Source organism: Pholcus phalangioides, unplaced genomic scaffold (assembly GCF_987345545.1).
Source record: "Pholcus phalangioides strain wild (caught in Gottingen) unplaced genomic scaffold, Ppha-v1.0 ptg000009l_1, whole genome shotgun sequence".
Classification (NCBI taxonomy): domain Eukaryota; kingdom Metazoa; phylum Arthropoda; class Arachnida; order Araneae; family Pholcidae; genus Pholcus; species Pholcus phalangioides.
In genome coordinates, this window is record NW_028301602.1 from 23218223 (window position 1) to 23240384 (window position 22162).

At 35.9% G+C, this 22162-nt stretch overlaps 1 protein-coding gene across 1 annotated transcript in view; it reads left to right on the top strand.

The window, feature by feature from the left end:
- The window catches only part of LOC149082550 (glutamate receptor ionotropic, NMDA 2B-like), a 58622-nt gene extending 37631 nt beyond the window's left edge, over positions 1–20991 (top strand). The window contains exons 9-16 of the mRNA XM_089235796.1: positions 1168–1293; positions 11667–11687; positions 14319–14539; positions 14669–14829; positions 16595–16776; positions 16902–17137; positions 18922–19106; positions 20059–20991. Of these exons, the coding sequence (XP_089091922.1) occupies positions 1168–1293; positions 11667–11687; positions 14319–14539; positions 14669–14829; positions 16595–16776; positions 16902–17137; positions 18922–19106; positions 20059–20227 (1301 nt within the window). The 3' untranslated portion in view covers positions 20228–20991. The remainder of the gene's footprint in view (positions 1–1167; positions 1294–11666; positions 11688–14318; positions 14540–14668; positions 14830–16594; positions 16777–16901; positions 17138–18921; positions 19107–20058) is intronic.
- Positions 20992–22162: the final 1171 nt, after the last annotated feature.

Genomic DNA, 22162 nt, shown 5'->3' on the forward strand with positions numbered 1-22162 from the left:
AAAGGTCAACCTCATATTCGGCCACTCCTGTTTTTAATTACATAATAATAATAATTTCCCGGAGAAAAGCCTATATGTGAATAATGTATTTCGAACCCCTGTTTATCGATCACCCTCAGATATGGTCATGGACACCCAATAATAATCATAGAAGAGTTTATCAACTTTGCCCAAGAATATTAAGAAGACACCAACGAATAAGGCAAATACACGAAAATAAAAAGTCCTAATGCATTTCAACACCAATGGGTGCCGTCTTCAGAGGAACATTTAAACACTATTCACGCTGACCGAGTTTCCCGCTTGGGTTGAATACCAAATCTTAACGCTCGGTTGCTCAGCGGAAGAAGTACGTCTGTTCACTTCAAACGTCGTGGTCAGAATGAAGCTGTGAGCCTGCGTGAGCACTATTCCGCAAGTGTCCAATCAGGACGCTGCATTAGTATCTCATAGCACTATTCCATAAGTGCCGAATCAGGACGTTGCATTAGTATCTCATAGCACTATTCCGCAAGTGTCCAATCAGGACGCTGCATTAGTATCGCCATGTCGTTCACTTACTGACTAGGTTGCTCACTATGTCACACACTCAATCACCACGTCACGCACTTACTCACTAGGTCACTCTTTCTACCACTGGTTCGCTCACCATCACGCTCCCTCACTAGGTCAACCACTCTGTCACTGGCTTACTCACTAGCTTTCTTACTCACCATCATTAACCCCTTTGTCAGTCACTCAATAACTGCAGCATCATTCACTGATTCACTCACTCGGTCATATATGTGAATGATATATGTGAACTCGTTTTACTGAACTTGAAAAAGGAATGATCATAATTAGATCTTTATCCAAATATTTCCCGTAATTAAATTGATCAATTCATATTCAAGGATTTTTCAAAAAAAACAACATGGAATCCACATTTTTCTTATTTTTCTGAGAATAAAAGAGAACGGAAAGAACTTAACAGTTTATTTCCGAAAGCGGTAATGTTTTTTCTCCCCCTGAAAATGGCGTGCTTGGAATTCCATCGCCATATGATTACGTGACCAGCGTTAAAATATTTCCCTCCCTTTGATTTCGATCATGAATTTGTTATCACAGTAAACACACACAATGACATCTTTCTCTTGATCTTTCTTTCTTTCTCTTATTTGCCGGCAGAACCGTTCGATACGATATCCTGGTTAATGATTCTCCTGGTCAGCATCCAAGCAGCTGCTCTAGCCATTTTTCTTTTCGAGTGGCTGAGTCCGTACGGCTACGACATGAAGATGCTTCCACCTCGTGGTACGTGCCGAACTTCTCAAGTTCTGAAGTTATCTCAAAAGTGCATATAGAATATAATGTTTTTTTTTTCCTCTCCATGTTCATGTGATGTGAATGAATAAGTACTGATATGCATGACCCGTACCCAAAATGAAATTGTTTTTCTTTTGAATTATCGGATATTTTCTACTTCAAATCAATTGTTTTGGCTACCGTATTTGTCTGCGTATAACCCTGGGTAATACAGGGTTGTATAGCAAACAGTGGGTATAGCACTTTACTAGCGGATCGTTGATCCTAGAGGTATACATCCAGTTAGAGAAGTTTTTCAGATAACGTGTAGTACATTCGTGCTGCGAGAGGTTTTTCGTATAGTTATTGAAAAAAAATGTTAACTCTTTATAATAACACACTGTACTCAAGAACCCAATTAGAATGTTGTTGCCCTGTCTCTCCTAATGTCAAGAACATAAAATAATTCAAGTTCTTAAGTGCGATATTCGGGGCGATATTCGAATTCGAAAAACAGAAGAAAAAAAAAGTTGGGGGATAAAACAACCCTAAATGCGGAAAAAGTTTTACCCGTATTTAAAGCTGTTTTTTCTCAACTTTCCTCCGTTTTTCGAATTTGAATAAAGTCGATTCCCGTTTTAACGAACCATTGCAGCGAAAATTCTCATTTTAACGAAAACGTTTCTAATCTCCCATATAAGTTTACATGGGAATAATGCAAAAAAAATCTGGGATTGCTTCATAACGAAATTTCGTTAATATGAAATGATTTCTTCGGTCTCTTGAAGTTGGTAATAACGAGATTCGACTTTTGTTTTGACATTGGAGGGACAATGCAACAACTTTTCATTTGGGTTTTGAGGCACATGGAGACCGTATAAAAAGTTATTTTTTTATTTATTTCAATAACTATACAACCCATTGAAACGTGAATAACAAAGCTAAGTATTACACGTTATTTGGAAACTTTTTCTAATTGGAAGTATGCCTCTAGGATCAATTCGCCAGTAAAATGGCATTCCCCTTTTTCTATGAACCCTGTATATCGATGCTTATTATTTGAAATTTTTTGAGTGGTTGGGATATATAGATAATACTATTTAAAATCAATTTGTAAAACTATTTCCTTAAATATTTATAGATGACGAGTAAAAGTGAGTATATAAGTCAATTCGATAAAGGTATGATAAACACAACCCCTTTTGTTCTATAAGATTTCATTTTCATCGGGCATAATTTGCATATAAAGATTATACGACATCTTTTCTCAGGGTATAGAAATTAGCGTCTTTGGATCTGCAAACAGTTCCTCAAATATTCCGCCAGGAAGGAGTAGATCCTGAAAGAAATTCTGATTAATTTAGAATATTGCAAGTAAAAAATGAAATATATCTAATTGAAAATTTATGCAAAAATTAAAATAACAAATAGCATTTTGGGAAATATGTGTTTAGGGAAAGAAGTATTATTCTCCCAAAAGTTCAACAGCGTGTGACTGTTGTATCTGTAAGTGAAAAAAAAATTTCACAGGGTGATTGTTTTTTTTTTTTTTTCAAATAAATGGTGTATTGATGCAAGTATTAAACACACACACATTTTTCCCATAAAAGCATTACAAACACTTCCATTCTCGAAGATTTCATTATTGATAAATAAAATTTATATTTGTGAATTGTACGACAGTGAGGACTATACGAAGGCATTTTTTTATCATAGTGGCAAAATTTACCCCCACCGATAATGCGCAAGAAATTACGGTTATCAAATAATCAGCTTAATGTTGGAAAGAAGTGCTAAATATCCAATTTAACTTATATAAATACGAAAGAAGTTTGTTTCATGTACGAAAGAAGTTTGTTTAATTCAAAATTTATGCATAAATTGAAAAAAAAAATTAATAGTTTTGAAAATAAGTTCAAGGAGAGGTATTATCTGCAAAAGTAGAACATCGAACATCATGCGAATAATATTCGAATGTGCATCTTGTGATAAATATATATATATATTTTTTTTGGTATTCTCTTTTGACACTCATCCTTCGTGTTCTTTTCCGCCCTTACATGTATAGTAAAAAAATGCATTATATATGTATGGAAAAAAATCAAGATCATGAGTACAAAAAGAAAGAGCAACTTCCGTAGAAATACGGTAACTATAAAGACTCGCGATGGTGAAGAGAGAGGAAAGAAAACACAGAAAAATTGTTTGAATTTATTTAACTGACGTTTGGACGTAATATTACGCCCGTGACCGTAAAAAAGTTGAAAAAAATAAATATATATATATTTAGCTGCAAAGTATGTGAATGATACTTGAATATTCATCTGCAAGGCATGGAATTAGTATATAAGTTAAAATTGGTAAGGCTATACTTCAAGTCAGCCGTATGAAGCATAGCTGTGCTTATTGAAATTCCACCACCACCAAAAGAGACAATTTGAAATTCAACGGCGTGTTCCGGGCAAAAATGTCCGCATTAACTCATCCCCCCCCCCTTTTCTGTATTCTCGAAAGGCCAACCGCCATACATTAGAGTCCTTTGGATTTCGACGCGTGAAGAAAATTACAGGAATACTTGAAATATATATATTTCCCACCTCCTCCTTCTTCTATAGGCGTGTTTCCTGGAAATGAGCCAAGAAATTCTTGCCAGTAATAGAACTGTGAAATATTTTTGAGCAATTTTCTCCCCCATTTGCTCTGGTTTCGCCGTGCGGAGAAAGGGATATGGAATGAGTTACATACATATTTTTATGGGGAAATATTTCTCTGGACACTTTCGTGTCATAGTAGGGCTGAACACACATCAGAGATGTTTCTCATAAGCGACAGGTTTCTTTGCGGTATAATTACGTTATAAGCTCCTTGTGTCATTTCATAGGAGTCACTTTGGTTCAGAATACAGAGCGATAACTCAGCTAACAAAGATATAATTCGTTCCGGCATTACATTCGTAAGCCAAATTTTTCATAGTTTCGATAGAAAATCGTTTAATTCGTTCCAGGCAATGCCCAAAATTTGAAGATAGGCTTGTTAAAACACCTAAGAAGCACCGTAAAGAGAACCGAAGAGTGATACTGACCAACGACACAATTAGATATGTTGTTATAACAACAAATATTTTCACTTGATTTATAAGAGTGGGTTGAGTAAACCTTGCGTATAACAACAAATAAACTGAAGAGCGAAAAAAACTGGTACAGGCATGCGTATGCAAATAAAAAGATATGGAACCAATCAGAGTACGGCGCTGCGGTCGGCAACGCCTATATAACACAAGTGTCTGGCATAGTTGTTAGATCGATTACTGCTGCTACAATGGCAGGTTATCGAGATTTAAGTGAGTTTGAACGTGGTGTTATAGTCGGCGCACGATAGATGGGACATAGCATCTCCGAGGTAGCGATGAAATTTGGATTTTCACGTACGACCATTTCACGAGTGTACCGTGAATATCGGGAATCTGGTAAAAAATTAAATCTACGACATCGCTGCTGCCGGAAAAAGATCATGCAAGAACGGGACGACTGACGAGAATCATTAAACGTGACAGACGTGCAACCCTTCCGCAAATTGCTGCAGATTTCAATGCTGGGCCATCAACAAGTGTCAGCGTGCGAACCATTCAACGAAACATCATCGATATGGGCTTTCGGAGCCGAAGGCCCACTCGCGTACCCTTGATGACTGCACGACACAAAGCTTTACGCCTCACCTGGGATCGACAACACCGACATTGGACTGTTGAGGACTGGAAACACGTTGTCGGTCTGACGAGTCTCCGTTCCAATTGCTTCGAGATGAAGGACGTGTACGGGTATAAAGACGACCTCATGAATCCATGGACCCTACATGTCAAGCTGGGGACTGTTCAAGCTGGTGGAGGCTCTGTGATGGTATGTGGCGTGTGCAGTTGGCGTGATATGGGACACCTGATACGTCTAGATACGACTCTGACAGGTACGTAAGCATCCTGTCTGATCACCTGCACCCATTCATGTCCATTGTGCATTCCGACGGACTTGGACAATTTCAGCAGAACAATGCGACACCCCACACGTCCAGAATTGCTACAAAGTGGCTCTAGGAACACTCTTCTGACTTTAGACACTTCCGCTGGCCACCAAAATCCCCAGACATGAACATTATTGAACATATCTGGGATGAATTGGAACGTGCTGTTCAGAAGAGATCTCCACCCCCTCTTACTCCTACGGATTTATGGACAGCCGTGCAGGATTAATGGTGTCAATTACCTCCAGCATCCACTTCAGACATCAGTCGAGTCCATGCCACGTCGTTTTGCGGCACTTCTGCGGGCTCGCGGGGGCCCTACACGATATTAGGCAGGTTTGCCATTTTTTTTGGCTCTTCAGTGTATATCAGTATAAATAAAATGACTTGGTTTCGAGCGAATCAAGTTCCATTTACCCGAGATAACTTAAAACTGCTTGAGACATTTTGAGACAGGTCCTGCAAGCAAAATCCCTCCAACCAATGTCTTAATGACATTTTCACTTAAGTTTGGTCATTCAGATCGTTTGAGAAACGTCCCGCCGTTGCACAGGCTATCATTAGAGGAATTACGCATAGTGATAGAGGCACAGAGTTCGTAATCGAAATCACAAAAACAACGTTCAACAATGATACAGCGTTAAGTTTTTTCAAAATTAAAGAGGGGAAAACACCGAAAATTGAATGAAATTTCTAATTTAATTCCTTTATAGCATGAAATCACCAAATAACGTTCTCTTTGGCAAAATTGGAAGGACAATAATTCACACACACACACACACACAACAAATTTTATTATACTTTATAATTTAATTTTTTGCGAGCATGATAATTTAAAAAAAGAGCTCACCTATTTAATGAGTCATAATTTTTTTCCCCAAAAAAAGTAATAAAGCGTTACGTATTATGTCTAATATCTGGAATATTTAGCTGGTTATAAATTCATACTACAGTGAAACCACGATGATTTCACGATGGTTGCTACAACGACACTCGATATAACGATAAATCCGTCTAAAATGATATTTTTTCAAGGTTTCAAATTTTTCAAGTCATTTTTTCAAATGCCTATACTCTGATGTTAAATTGCTGCCTCTCGATTTTACGATAATCCCTTTTTAACGATATTTTTCTTGGTCCACAGAGTAACGTTGTATCAGAGTTTTACTGTGTAATAAAAAAAACCCAAAAAAAAGTAAGATCTATCATGACAGATGTTTAACAGTTACTATACAGTACTGTCATTTAACGGCCCGGTGCGAGAATTGTTTTGCAGACCTCTTCATTATTATGAGAGATATTGTGTTTGTGTTAGGCATTAGGCCCAGAGATTAACTCATTTTTACTCAAAACATCCACTGAAATTCAATTTAGGGAGCTCGGTAAAAGTCTGAAAATTCGGATTAATCAAAAACCTTTCCAAGGAGGTTTCAGAAAGCAGGGCCGTCTTAGCGCATGCACATACTGGATAGCGTAGGTCAATAAGGAGCTTCACGTACCGAGACATGCAAAACAAAATAATGTCTAACACATTTAAATAATATTTTGAATTGATTTGACTGGCACTGAAGACTTATAGAGTGTGACAGGCAAAGAGAATCATATCTTATGTTGCTGTTAAAACCATGCCCCGCCCCCCCCCCTATTTGGAAACGCTGACAGGGCTCCGGAGACCTTAAGATACAGGTCTTGTATTTTTCAAGTAGTTGAAACTAGACATTTTCTTGAAAATCACATCACATGGGTGTCTGTTAATGGATCGATACATTTTCCATCAATAGAATCAATAGAATTTTGACTTGCAGTTATATTAAAATATTATACGTAGTCAATGTAATAAAATCCAGTTTTGCGGCCCGGTACAATTGAACTCTCCACACCTGACCCTGTATATCGAGTATTTTTTTTCTGACATGCAGAATGAATATACTCCGTTCGCAATATTAGCATGATCGAAATTACTTGAAATGAATTCCATAATAGTAAGTTGAAATACACGTGTATAATCGTTCAGCTGGAATTTAAGACGTGAAGCACACATATTACTCATTACATTATCGAATTTTATGTGTTAGAAAAGCTGCACAAGATGTGGAGAAGTTTAATCTTACACCATAATCAGTTATAATTCTTTCTCGGTATTGATATTAAAGCCATTTCATATCGAGAATGAGCTCGTGAACAATGCAAAAAAATGCAATTAAAGACTGCAATTAAATCTGAAATCTAGGAACCTCCCACGAACAGAAATTATTCAACATTTTCATCTTTAAAAAAAAAATTCCAAACTTCAAGTATGAAATTATCATCTATCCGGTACGGAGAAAGGACGTTTTTTACATGAAAATCTGTTTAGAAAATACATCTAAATTTTAATTGATGGTCTAAAATGTTATCCCCGAGATAAAATATAATTGATGATGATTCTTCTTTTTTTAGTTATCTTTCAGAAGGTCTTTGTCTGAGCGTCCATTGTTCTAATAGCAATTATTCTTCTCTGTAATTATACTCTTATCACGGACACACCACATTTAATCTCCTGATACATTTCGAATATGTTTTAGTAAAAAAAAAATAATTTAAAGTACTTTTGTTCCGAAAACTTTAGTTTGAAAACGAACTTTTTCATTAATTAAAAGCATGTGGTGTAAAGTAATTCCAAATCCAGAATACGAATAGTGAGATTATATTCATTGCTTTAATAACATCGAATTTCTTAGTGTGATATAATACTTAGTACAAGCAAGTGACATACGAATATTAGAATTCGTTAGGGATAATAATTAATTTTCGTTGATCAAGGAATCCAAATTGATTAATCCGAGGCTTATTTGAATTAGTTGTCCCGCATATTTTCACGCTAAGCCATTTTGTAGGGATTTTCGACGCCTTTGGGTCGTTCGATACGCAACCATATACCGTATGTAGATATACTGAGCTTTCTGAAAATAAATTTATTCATTGATTTACTTACGAAACATGCTATTTATTTGAGAAGAGAATAGGATTCTGTGAGCGATGCAAAAAATTATTGTGAATTTTCCCACAATCTCACATGGTTTTCAAGAAAATGATCAGCATTACATTTGGACAGGTCTATCCTCATTTAAGTTTAAACTATAATGAAAATTTTATCTGAATGAATTATGAAATCAAATACAAACTTTAGGTCTAAAACGAAATTTTTGATTAAGTAAAAGTATGTGATGTGAAGTAATTCCAAATCCACACAGTGCGAATAGTGAGATTATATTCATTGTTTTAATAATATAGAATTTCTTATTGCGATATAATATTTAATATTCTATATATAATTATTATATCTACGAATATTCCAGGAGGCAAAACACACTTTTGTGATCATTAACTGGTGTTGAATATCTGAGGATGCCGTATATTGGGTGAAGTTGAACTTCTCTACCGAACGCCTCTCCCCCCCCCCCCCCCTCCACTGAATCTGATCAAAACTTTTCCATAGACAGAATTTAATTTTTCTCGTCGCTGCCCAGCCCGAAGGGGCTGCCTGGTGACTTACAGACTGCTCTTGCTAGCTATGAAGGGGGGTTATAGACAAGTTTGTGCGTGTTTGTGTAGATGTGAAGTGCTTGTAAGTTAATAAATAAAAACACAAACATAGTCCGATAAATGCTACCATCAGAATAGCAAAATACACAAAGATCAGCCAAACTTCATCAAAAACTCTATGCAATAGAGTTGATCAGCAAAATCAATAGTAGTAAAAAAAAAATATATATATATATATATTATGCGATAAATACAAGTATTATAATGGACACAAAAATGAAATCACTTATGTACAATTCACCAAAATGCTACATAATGCATTAATGAGAAAATAATAAAAAAATAAATCAAACATACAAAAGAAGGGAAACAGGACTGTGGACGGGAGACTTTGTTTCTTCGTTTCCCGTCACAGTCGAGGCGCTGTATATATATATATATATATATTTTTTTTTTTTTTTTGTATACATTGTGTATGTAGACCATTATCAATTAACTCCCACTTCAACATGCAGCTTCTTCTTCTTTCTTTCCCACACTCCTTTCGAAATCCCAGGTTGCGATCTCCGGCCCTTATGTGTCATTGGGTGCACGTGCAATTTTTCTCCCTAGTCATTGGATTCAGTCACCCATTTTTGTCAAATGTCTTGTATGTTGCATCGAGTTGATGGCTGTCTTCATGGGGAGAACGACGCGAGTGATTCGAAACTTGCGAGCATGGGGCAAGGGGAGCCACCACTATAAATCTTTGCTAACTTCTCCGACACAACTCTGCCTCTTTTGAGTTAACGGAAGTAAGGTGCTTTGCATCAGTCCGGGGTTGTGAGCGGTTCTATCTATCTATCTGACATACAAAAGAAGTAATAGAAAAACAAGTGTGTTAGGTGAAATTGTACAAATTGGTGCAGTGCAAAATCAGTCATGTACATTTAACCACAATATTACTCTATGCAATAGACTTGATCGATAATTTCGATAGCAAGATATAAGTACAAAAATATTATGATGGATAGACGAAGATAATTCAGCTCGGTAATTCAGACTCTAACGTACCGACCATGGCACGTGCAGCACGTTTCGAGGCCTGAGAAATTTTTGTCTTTGAAAAGCTTTTTCTTATTTAATCCTTTATGCTATATATAGTCTGTAATGATATGTGAAGCGTTTCAGAAAAACTTCCCAACTCTGAAATAATTAAAAAATAGTGACAGATAAAAAGATGAAACTAGTAGTCCACTTAATGTGCAGGCCAGGAATTTCAAATACTCTGGTTTGTGATATTGGTTACAAGTTTGGGTAATAGATGACACCACCTTCAAACAATGGGTGATATTGTCCTTCGCAAACAGGCGTCTAATCTTATCGGGATGGATTCGAAATAGCTGTCCTACCTAGCAATGATCTGAAAAAAGTGAAGAGTGGAGTTTGCAGTCACTTTCTTGCGAAGTCCCTACTGCAATGGATGCGTATACTTTGCAGATGAACTGTTGAAGCTGATAAAGGCTGATAAAGCGTTTGAGGGATCTTGCTGTGACCTTCGAATGACACCACAAAGAGACGTCGGCATGAAATACACCGAATGTGGCATCGTCCATCAGTTGAAATTGTAATTTAATAATTTTCCAAACTAGTGCATTTCAAGTTCCAAGACTGCCCATCATACCTACTTATTTCATCTTTCTAGCCATCACTTTTTCTAAGTTATGTCATTCCGAAGTTAGTGTGGCCTTTCTGAAATATCCCGTACACAGATTAAACGGGTATACTACAGTAATTATATTATTTAAAAGAATATCCATGCACAATATATGAATTATTCACATGTAAATTCTCGACACGAAACTATTCGAAAAATTAAACTGTTAATTATATGTTATAGTATGGCTATTTGATAAGAAAAATTTATCTATTAACGCCATTATGATTTTTCCAAAAACGAAATGACGTGCATCAGATATGTTCAGATCGAGATCCCTAAGAGATCGCACACAACTCGCTACAGATGTTGTAAACATTAAAAAAAATTCAATAAGCATTTGAGTGGTCGGCGTGGGTTCCTTACTCAAATACCCACTCAAATGACTGATTGGTATAAGCACAAATCATAAGCTTTAGTTTAGACGAAATAAGATTAGGAAAGTTGAGATTAGGAAAAAGTCTAGATTTCAGTAACTACACTTTATTTAGCCAAAAGGCCGATTTGAGTAGCTGGTGCTTCTCCTCAAAAATACCTAAAAGTTATCTTCAATACATATACATTTAATGGTTTTATTTTTACTCTCTGTTGAGCCTATAGAGATCGCTAACTTTCTCCATGAAAAGCGAAAATTTTGGGTATTGTGATCGTTTCAATTACATATAATTTTCATTTCATCTTGCTGTCTGATTTGTTCTAGAAGCTTTTTTAATATTGATTCTTCAATTTCAATATCCACATTAATGATATTTAAACAGAAATTGAATTGTTGCCCGTATAATCGAATACCCCGCTTAATCGGATATCGTGCGCTGGAACCGTGGATATCTCTCCGTTTATACGGGACTGAGTGTATCTGAAAATTGCTCAAGTATGTTGGCGATTAGAATGTCGACGTTACACACTCTCTATAACAGATCTGAAGATGTTAAAAGTGATCTTTACCACAGGATCTATGAGTTTTTGAAAAGGTAAAAAAAACCTTTTAAAATAGAAAGTTGGAAAAAAAATCGATAGTCTTATTTTGTTCTGCTTTAAATTTTACATTTTTTCTTAAAATAAATTATAGAAAAAAAGTGAAGAAAATTAAAACGTTATAATAATTTGTAATTCTCATAAAAAAACATGTGTTTCTTCTCGAATGCAGAGTTCGCAGAGAAATTTCCAGGTAAGAATTGTTGTACGTACGCTTTTCTTTTATTTCGCAGCTAATTAACGACCATTAGTACGCCGCAGCCGCTGCGTATAGTCAATCATATGCTGTGCAGTGTTGTTATTATTATTATTACATAGTTTGCATGAACGAATGTCGGGAATGGTTATGAAAATAAATAACCAAATATTATGTGTTTGGCTTTATTATTTTTTTTAGCTGCTGTTACGCTTATTTGTGGCTTGATCGCATCCGTAAGATGAACTAGTGTGCTTGTGGTGTGCGTGGTTATGTGTGTGGTTTTTTTCGATGTGCTGTAAATTATGTGTGGTGCGTAGAAAAATGCATAGTTCGATGTGAAGCAATCTCATAAGTAAAATGAAAAATGGCTGTTTGTTGGAATGTGTATTCAGTTTGGAAATTTTGAGAAACGTTGGCTCACATAGATTGTTTTACTTCCTGCGTTATCCGAACCCTTAAACATTTCGGATGCGAGTGTTAAGTGCCAATGTATGAAAACGTAACTGCTTATCGGTTTTGTAGAAGTGTGTGTAGATGTATGATTGGTGTGTGTTAAATGTCTGTCCAGTGTATTTACTGCTTGTTATATGTTGAGTGTAAGAAAACAAGGTTGTAAATTGAACTTAGGTGTAAATATACTTACTAACAAATCAGATTAGGATACTTTTTGTGCACCAAGAAATGCCTGGCATGACTTTTGTGAGACTTCCTGATAAGTGATCCAGTGTAATTGCTCAATATATTTTTTAATTATTTTAACACGTTAAAGGGATTTAGAAGACGAGAAATAGTAGCAATTGGTAATAATTTTCTCACATAATATGTATAAAGTATTTTATTTAAAAAAAATCAGGTATATCAAATCATTGAGCTTAGCAATATCTTATATTTCTTCGAATTTTGAATAACGGTATTTTTAATCAATGTATTTCCAAAATATACTCTCGTTAGAGATTTTCTTATTAATGCCCAATTTTTTCTCATCTCATAAATTTCAAGCATATTCTTTGAAATTTTAATAATTTTAAATCTAAAAAGAGGCTGTGCGATATATATATTTGATACCATCGTCTAACTTCAATGATACGTATAATGATTTTCATGAATCACGTCTCCATAGAACTTGTTTAATTCTCTCATTACATCCCCTCGCTTCTCTTATCTATTACACTGTAACATAGAAGGATATAATACCGCACTGAAATACAATATCATGAGTAACATTGTACCATATATATTGGTACACTAGCTTCAATTAACCCGGTAGTATGTGCATCAAAATTCAAAGATGCGTGTGAGGTTTTTCAGACACCGATTTTAGTGATTTTATTACTGAAGTAGGCAAATTATATTTTGTTTTTTATTTATTCAAAAAGTAACTATTTAAACGTATCATGCGTTTCATTTTGTTTTGTTTGTTGAAATTGTGTTTTCCTCAGCTGCTCTCAATGTAAACTGCGAGTCAGTGTCAGGATCACTGAGAAATGCTTCATCACTTACTTTGCCGTAGCCTTCTTTTTATTATTTCTTAGTCTGCACCTTGGATTTGCCTCCACAGCATTTTGGCAGCCAAATTGACTTTCACAGCCATCTATCGTTTTTATGGGGACCAATAATTAGTTCTGAGTCAACATTTTTAGACTTATTCCGAAAATTGCTCGAAACGTTTATTACGTTTCTATACACCAAATCGTTAAAAAAAAAACCCGCAATAAAACAATTTTTATGACCAAAACGACGTTTTTTTCGACAGCACTATAAAGATATCTACGTTTGACTTAGCTACTGAATAAAAGAGTCCACTTCATCAGGAATGTAGTCTGCCAAACCCCACGCATGTTTTGCCGGGTTAAAAAAAAACCAATCAAATTACAAAGATTCCATCAAATGCAGTAAATTTAAAAATATTTTATTAAACGTTAATTATAGGTCACTTTCTCTCTCCCCCCACCCGTTTTTGGTATTTTCACTCGCATATCAAATTTGCATATAATTCTACTGATTTTTAAAGCTTTTAGGGTCACTTTATCTTCCCCCCCCCCACCTTCTTTTTTGGGATTTTCACCCGAATATCAAATTTATATATGATTCTATTGATTTTAAAAGCTTGAACAAAATTTACTTGTCATAATTGCGGATTGAATTAATGACAGATGAAGGAAGAAATTCTCTCTCGGTTCTTCTTCAAATTACAATAATTTTTGGTGATGCACGTAATTTTGTCGTCAGAATTTTCAAATATGAAGGAGCAGATCATGGCCAATTATGTTTCTTTAAGTCATAGCAACGTGACGTCTTTCTACCTCCATTCTACTGTCGTAATGGATCCAGAATTATCGTGTTGAATATCAAAGATTCTGATTACTAGATCCAGAAATTAGTTGCTTTCATATTCCACACTATATTCCAATAACATCTCGACGTAAATAATTTAAGATGCATTAGCATTTTGAAGGAAACACTTTTAGTAGAATCTTAATTTTCATTCTTCATGAATGTCATTTTAACCAATGCTTTTTGAAAGTTATGAGTAAGATTTCTTCTCAAAATAATCAAAATTTCAATTCTCAAGTGATTTTCTGTCAAACACTTTCTTCTTCTCTTCACCCCCTTTGTTCTTCGCAGAACACAAGTTCTCGTTGTTCCGTACTTATTGGCTGGTCTGGGCAATTCTATTTGGAGCTGCCGTAAACGTCGATTGTCCACGTGGCTACACGGCCCGATTCATGTCCGGCGTATGGGCCATGTTCGCTGTCGTCTTTCTCGCTATCTACACTGCCAACTTGGCCGCGTTTATGATAACGCGGGAGGAGTTTTATGATCTGTCTGGCATTGAGGACAGGAGAGTAAGTCGATCGTATCCAATACTATTTGAATTATTATAAAAAAAAAATCAATTTTATTATTTGTTTGTTATTAATACGCATGAAACTATAATAATACTAAACATTGCGTTAATTTATTTTATCTGTTAGCTCACGAGTCCTCGGTCAGTGGATCCTCCTTTTAGATTCGGAACTATACCCCACGGGAATACAGAGGCTGTCCTGAAACGGAACAAGGATGACATGTATCGTTACATGAAGCCTTTCAACAGGTCTTCCGTCCTTGAAGGCATCGCTTCTGTTAAAAAAGGGTAATCAAATCAATAATAAAATAATTAATTTGTCTTTTTAAAATCATTCCTTATATTGATTGGTAAACTCCAGTATATACTAAAAATGTCAATAAGGATAACAGAAAAGAAAATCCACACAACGCAATGAAGATCAAGAACAATCCTAGTAAATAAAGAAGCTGATAACGCAACGAAGATCAAAAATAAGACTAGTACTCATTCAAGCAACATTGAGTTTAAAACCATTAATGAGATCACAATATGGACAATGGAATTATGCTAATCCCTAGTATATTGCTACCACGCCCCATCAAGTTTATAAAGTAAAGTTAGACATGGTTCCGCCCATCATCTGGGGCAATGGGAGAGCTAAAATTGTGTATTGGCAATAAAGCTTTCAACGTGTCAGTCCAAAACCTAAAAAGAAAGTAAAAATCATTGACATAATACAACTATACGGTCGTTTAGCCACTTCAAAGCGTAAAACATGGGGGAAAGCTAAAATAAAGACTCGTGCGTGTTTCCTCATAATAACCATTTCTTCATAATTTAGTAATATTATCAAAATCACAATCTCATTCTACTTCCGTTGAAAAATATTTAAACGAGCAGCAAATATGATCAGTCAATATTTAAAATTTCGTAATTAGCATTGCGAATTACTACCTCACAGACAAGTTTCCGCTTACTAGTCAATTAAGGCTTTTTGACTGTGATATTTTTGAGGCAGCACACGCAATATTTTATGTTTCGTAAGAATTTGAACTATTTATAAAATTTCGAATTAATGAAGTTATCCATTCTAAAATGAATGTGAAGAGTGTCTGGCTGAGAGGGAACTGTATCATGCCTCAATATATTTCAAGTAAATGAATAAATTTTTTAACCAATGCTTCAGAGTTTTCAAAAATTGCTCAAATATTGGAGATGGTTGATTTTTTCTCGACCTACACACATCAAATTGAGACACTTTCGAGATATTATGCCGAGAAATTGGAAAAGAAAAGTTTGTTGTCTCCACCGGGAACTGAACTCAAGATCTCTTACAAACCGGGCAAGTGCACTGACCTTTGAAGACCGGACACACCCCGCTTCACATGTCAGAGAAATTTCGAAGCGTTCCCGAAGGATGGGTGTATCCGGAAGGTTTTATTATAAAAACAAAACATTTTCGTCTCAGACGAAAGCAATGAAAAATAAAGTATGTATATAAACAATAGTCAGTTTGAAATCGTATAACAGATAATTAAAATCTAAACAACAAACACCAATTGGCAATCAAATTGAAGCGCACTGACCATTATACCACAGAGAAATGACCTTTCTACCTTATAAACATACGCACAGTAGCTTGATTGGTTGAATAGAGACATCGCAGCCTCTCATAACTTCAGCGATTGCCCTCCAGGTGACTACAATAGAGATTAATGTTTTTTCTCGGAGGCCAATCGCTGAAGTTAAGAGAGGCTGCAATGTTCCTATTCAGCCAATTACCCTTCTGTACTTGTGTTTTAATGGGAGAAAGGCCATGTATATGTGATGCAATGGTCAGTGCGCTTGCCCAAGTCCTGGCTCGATTCCCGGTGGAGACAAAAAATTGACCTCGGCATGCAAAAACTCTCTCAATTTGATGCTAGAATATTATTTTACAAATCTATATGGAATAAATATAAAATTAAATGATTCGGGTTACAAAATATGTAATGCTTCAAACATTCGTATGGCCGATATTAATTCATTTTCGTTTCAACATCTTTATTTCGTATATTTTGCATTTATTCAGTGAACTAGACGCTTTTATATACGACGCCACGGTCCTGGAGTATTTAGTTGGTCAAGATAATGAATGCCGTCTTCTCACTGTTGGTTCCTGGTACGCTATGACCGGTTACGGTTTCGCCCTGCCAAAGAAATCAAAATACCTAGGCATGTTCAACAAGGCCATGATACAATACAGAGAGAATGGTAAGGTTCTATATAATTGAATGATATACCAATAAATAATTGGAATAAACATCGACCGATCTCATTTGTTTCGCTTGATAAAGGAAGAAAAAATAGCCAAAACTCTTCGATGTCTTACTTTACAGGTGACCTGGAGCGATTACAGCGGTTTTGGTTGCAAGGAGCCTGCAAACCGAAGGTCAAGAAGCGGAGCCTGAGCAAGCCCCTGGACGTGAATCAGTTCATGAGCGCTTTCCTCCTATTAGGATGCGGGGTCTTGTTCACCATCTTCGTGCTCATCTTAGAGCACGTCTACTTTCGTTATATTCGTAAACACTTGGCTAAGAAAGATGCTGGAGGTTGCTTCACTCTGATCAGTCTGGTGAGCATTGCGTACCATTTCCAGAGGATATAATCGTTATCTCACTCCATCTCTGTTCATATACAAGACATAAATCAGGGGATAATCAACTCTAGTGTCATGGTGATCCATTTACGCCTAGTGAAAACACTTCACTGATATAATTCACTTTGTGTCACACCATTTTAGATCATTATTTCAGGGAGAGTAGGCTATAGTCGAGACTAAATAAATTATCTTGATACTGGACACTTTTGTGTGTGATTCATAACAAGAACTGGATTTATATTTTATAAGACTTCTAGGCGAAAACTGTTTTATTTCATAGCTATGAATACCCTACTGTCAATAATTAAAACTGAACTTCAAGGGTTCATTTCAATTACAAGAAACAAAATCAAATAAAATATACATTGTCGCGAGCCACCAAAACTGCTTCGTCAACAACAAATAAAATGTGTATGGAAACAAATAACATAAACATGGAATATAAACATCATTTTTGACTAGCATTTAATGACTTGTTTCGAAAGTCTTTAAAACTGACATCACTCTAATATTTTGTTACTGGAATTTGTTACATACATTCACGGGAAATTATAATACCCGTTCCGAATTCGAAAGAGATTTTGAATAAAAAGAAAGTACTCCCCATAGGGAGACACGCTCCTGACGTCAGTAAAGATTTCAGAAAATACAATTTCAGTATTGAACGGTAGCTTAAGTGTATTTGAAATGGAAACAGCCGAAAAGCTTTTACTGTATACGTATGAAAATATTTAAATATCACATTTCTCTTCGAGAGGTTGCACAGCTAACGTAGTCTGAAAAATATCGATATGATTCTCGATTTTTTTTTTTTTAATACGCATATCTTGGAATTGTCGGATGCAGATGAATCAGCTACGTATATATATATTTTTTTAATAGTTAACATATATAAGCACCTTCTACTACTAAGAATTCCTAATAAGCGCCGTATTTGGAACAATATTTTACAAATAAATATATATATAATCGCTTGTCAAAAAAGATCGAGAAGGATTTAGTTTTGAAAGATTTAAAAGAAATAAAATACTGAAGTATATAAAGCTTTGCTAAATATAATCTCGGATATCGTCTGATTGGGGGGAAAGTATTCTGAATGAATCTGGTGATTTATTTGACTGGAATAAAACACTCCATAATTGCGTAGGCGAAAGAATATTACTTTTTGTGCATTTGCGTTTTATTCTCATCAAATGAATTGCTATATTTATTTACAATTTTTTTCGCTAAATAGGAAATGTACGAGGATGTCTGCGTCTTTAAAAAAAATAGAATCGATTTGTTTTTGATTTGCCTACGTATTTTGGCAGCTTAGAGCGATATTATTTTCTTCTCCGTACATGAGCTCTTATCAGGAATCGCCGCAAGGCTACATTTAAATTAAATTGTTTCTTTCTTGAGTGGCAACACCTAGGCTATTGGAACTATTCATGTTGTGGCACATGTACAAGCATAACGAGATTCGAAATCACGAAGATTTTATTTGTTTTTACGTTTTATGCAAATCTATATCCAATAAACCATTGAAAGAATTGTATAGGGGAAAATGTTGGTAGGCACGCCGCGGCTCTGTCTGTGTGATATTCAGCGCGATCAGATCACCAACTGCCACAATGAATGAAGAATGGGTGAGAAAATATCTGCAATTTATTTTCCATTTTGACAACGCTTCATTTTGAATTGATAATGAAGATGGGATTTTCACATGATACGAGATTTATAATCTCGTATTTATCATCTTGATTTTTTTTTTCCAGAGCATGGGGAAATCGCTGAGTTTTCGCGGTGCTGTCTACGAAGCTACAGACCTTCTCAGGGAGCACCGATGTAAGAACCCCGTTTGCAGTAACACCTTGTGGAAGACCAAGCACGAATTGGACCTGGCCAAGATAAAGATTCAACAACTTGAAGCTGAACTCAGAGGTGACTCTAAAGAAATCATGTGAGACCATTTCTGTTATTTACTTGCCGAGTTCCTCTCAAATTGCCTCATATTCATTTACATACAAGTGACATTGTCACAGATATCGGAGTTGTTGAAAGAAAAAAATCATTAATTCAATTTCGAAAGAAAACTACAATTATATTTCTTAATTCTTATATTCAGCTAAGTTAAATGGTGATACATTTTTTCCTCTCTCCAGCATACACTTCAAACAGGTTCAAATCAGATGCTTAAATGAGGAATGATCCACTATCACCTTCCAGCTTGTATGAGCCCTACATGCTATATTGCTAAAATGAAACGAAATAATTATCAAATAAATTTTTAAAATATGGCAGCATACACTGTGTACTATCTTCTTCTCAGGATGGGTATATACCTTACAATCGCCCATATGACCATGCTTAACACTTCTTAACTGGTTGCTCAGGGAACAATGATTGAAGTCACACGAAAGAGGTCTAAATGAAGATCGACACTTGCTTGTGGTCTTGATACTGTATTTAGTATGTTGTTTTCTGATTCGCTGTCTCGTTGTCGTTGTTGAAGAATTAAAGGTTAAGAACTGGTACGATAGCACGATTGGCTAGATGATGCAGCTTATCTGGAAAAGACCTAGTAAATAACGAAATCACAAACAAGTACTCACCTGCATTTGAAGCTGAACTTGACCAAACATGTTATACGTCCATTTGTCAAGTAAGCTGTGAAATATCAGACTAGTCCTTACGGAGAACCAAGATCTAAAGAAATAGATTGTCGATTTTTGCGTGTTGTCCATCTAGTCCTTCGTGTGCCAAAACGTATGTTGGGTGCTCAACTTTTCCACTGGTCACAGTGCCTACGAACTCCCTCAATAGTTCAGAGGACTGTGCGTTTTATGTTGCGCAAGTATAATGTGAAGAATGTCTTCCAACAACCATCTTAATTTTTATTTATTTATTTGCAGAACGACTTTGCCGATACTAGAAGCTCAGGACATGACAAAAGACAAGTGTTTGACCAACGAAGTGTTGTCGGAATCTTACAAGACGAATCCGTTGCACTCGTACGGCCCACACTTCATCAAGACTGCTACAACCCCGGGTGACGTGGCAGAGATCGAGACCGTATTATGATTGAGGAAACAATCATCATTCATCATTATTATCAAAATACGGAATATTTAAAAGTTATAAAATCAGGAGAAACTATCCGAAGATTTTTCCTGTTTGGGGGATTTTTATTTCGAGTCTTCTATACTTTCCCCAATTTTGCTTTCTTTCTTAATATACTCACTACTTCTCAATATATAAGTATTCGAATTACAAGTCAGTAAAACGACTTGCTATATGTTGAAACATGCTCAACGCGAAACAGGAACTGTGCGTGCAATAATGACTGATTAGTGATCGAAACTCACCGAAATCTTACTCGTTACTCTTTGACAATACTTTTTTTTCTTCGTATTTTATTGATAAAAGATATCATTTTCGAGTCAAACAGGAAATTTATTTGATTCGAGTCGGATAATCGAACTGTTCAATGCCCTGAAGTTGATCCTTCTTCACCTTGTTAGCTGACACGCTTCTCGGGATGTAGGAGCTGTGGCACATTAGTTGATATTTTTCATTGTGCGTCGACCTATGTTTCCTTGTATGTAGAAACGTCATCCCTCGTCTTTGATTTTTCGCATCACTGTAACATATATGCTCATAATGAATTTGTATACAGCATCAAGCTGAAAATGCATCTCAAAGTCATCACGTACATAAATCATTTGAGTGTTTAACGCATCTCAGTCATGTAGAAACATGCATGATTTTAGTGTAGGAGCTGCACAATCACGATTCTTTGTTTATGTTGTTTTTTTTTTAATTTATTTTGCTGTCACTGTACAAGCTTTTATAAAATTCAGGAAATTGCCCAGGAATTCATCAAAAAATCAATTCAAAAGCTAAGAGCAGTATCATTTGTTTAAAAAAAAATCCATTCGTGATCCATGTGTGCCGATGAAAGATCAATCCTCTTTTGTTACTGATGAGAGGTGACTTATTTTAAAGACTTAAGCTTATTGGCCAGGTTTGTCTTAGAATCTCTGCAAACAGAATGAAAGAGGTGATAGTATATGCAAAGACAAACAATTTTTGTTACCGGGACTAATGTGGCAATCCATTTATGCAGCACCAAAGTGAGAGATAGAAAAGTACCTAGCATGCTGAAGTGAATTATGCTGACTTATCCCTGTCTGTGGATCGTGTTTGGTGACCTGTGGTTTAGCCTGCACGGTCTCTGGTCCAAACTGGACTGAGTCTTCAGGGTCAACTCAAAAAAATAAACCAGAATGCACTTCTCGACCCCATGGCGAATCCCCGCCCCTCTTTGCGTACACCAATGGGTTTGCCGGTGTGACATCAGAATTATCGCTATTACAGTCAAACACTGCTCCCCTATCCTGTTTTTTATTTACGATTAGATGCCATTTTGAACGGAAAAAAAACTTGTTGTACCGCTCCAAGATGAGGATGGCGAATCCGCTCGCCTTTCAATGCTCGTTATGATTGGCTATATATATAGAAAATGCTGACTTAACACTTTTGCTCGAAGACTGCGAATGAGTCAGACTAGTCAAGGAGCTCTAGGATTAAGCAATCAAATAAATATATGGCTCTAATCTATTTATCTCTGTCTTCTTTAAGACGAGATATCTTGCATTTCTAAGGGAAACCGTTAAAATATGAACCTGCGCATGCAATTTTTTTCTGACTGAATTAATGAATTGTAAACCCATATGTTGCAAAAACTGTGCGTCTCAAACGTATACTATTACCCTTCTTATTCTGTCCATAGAGTTCAGGATCACCCTGATATCAAACGGATGAGCATTGGCATTATTCCGGATTTTTTCAAAGCAGCTGCCCGATCCTATACTTCAAAAATTCAAAAAACAGGAGAAAAATGCTCCACGATGCTTCTAAATGTAGTACATTTAGAAGGTTGCTTTTATACTCGAGAGTCTCGTGTGGTGGGTCGACTGAGTCTTCGATGCCTTATACGAGCAAATTCTTAGCAAT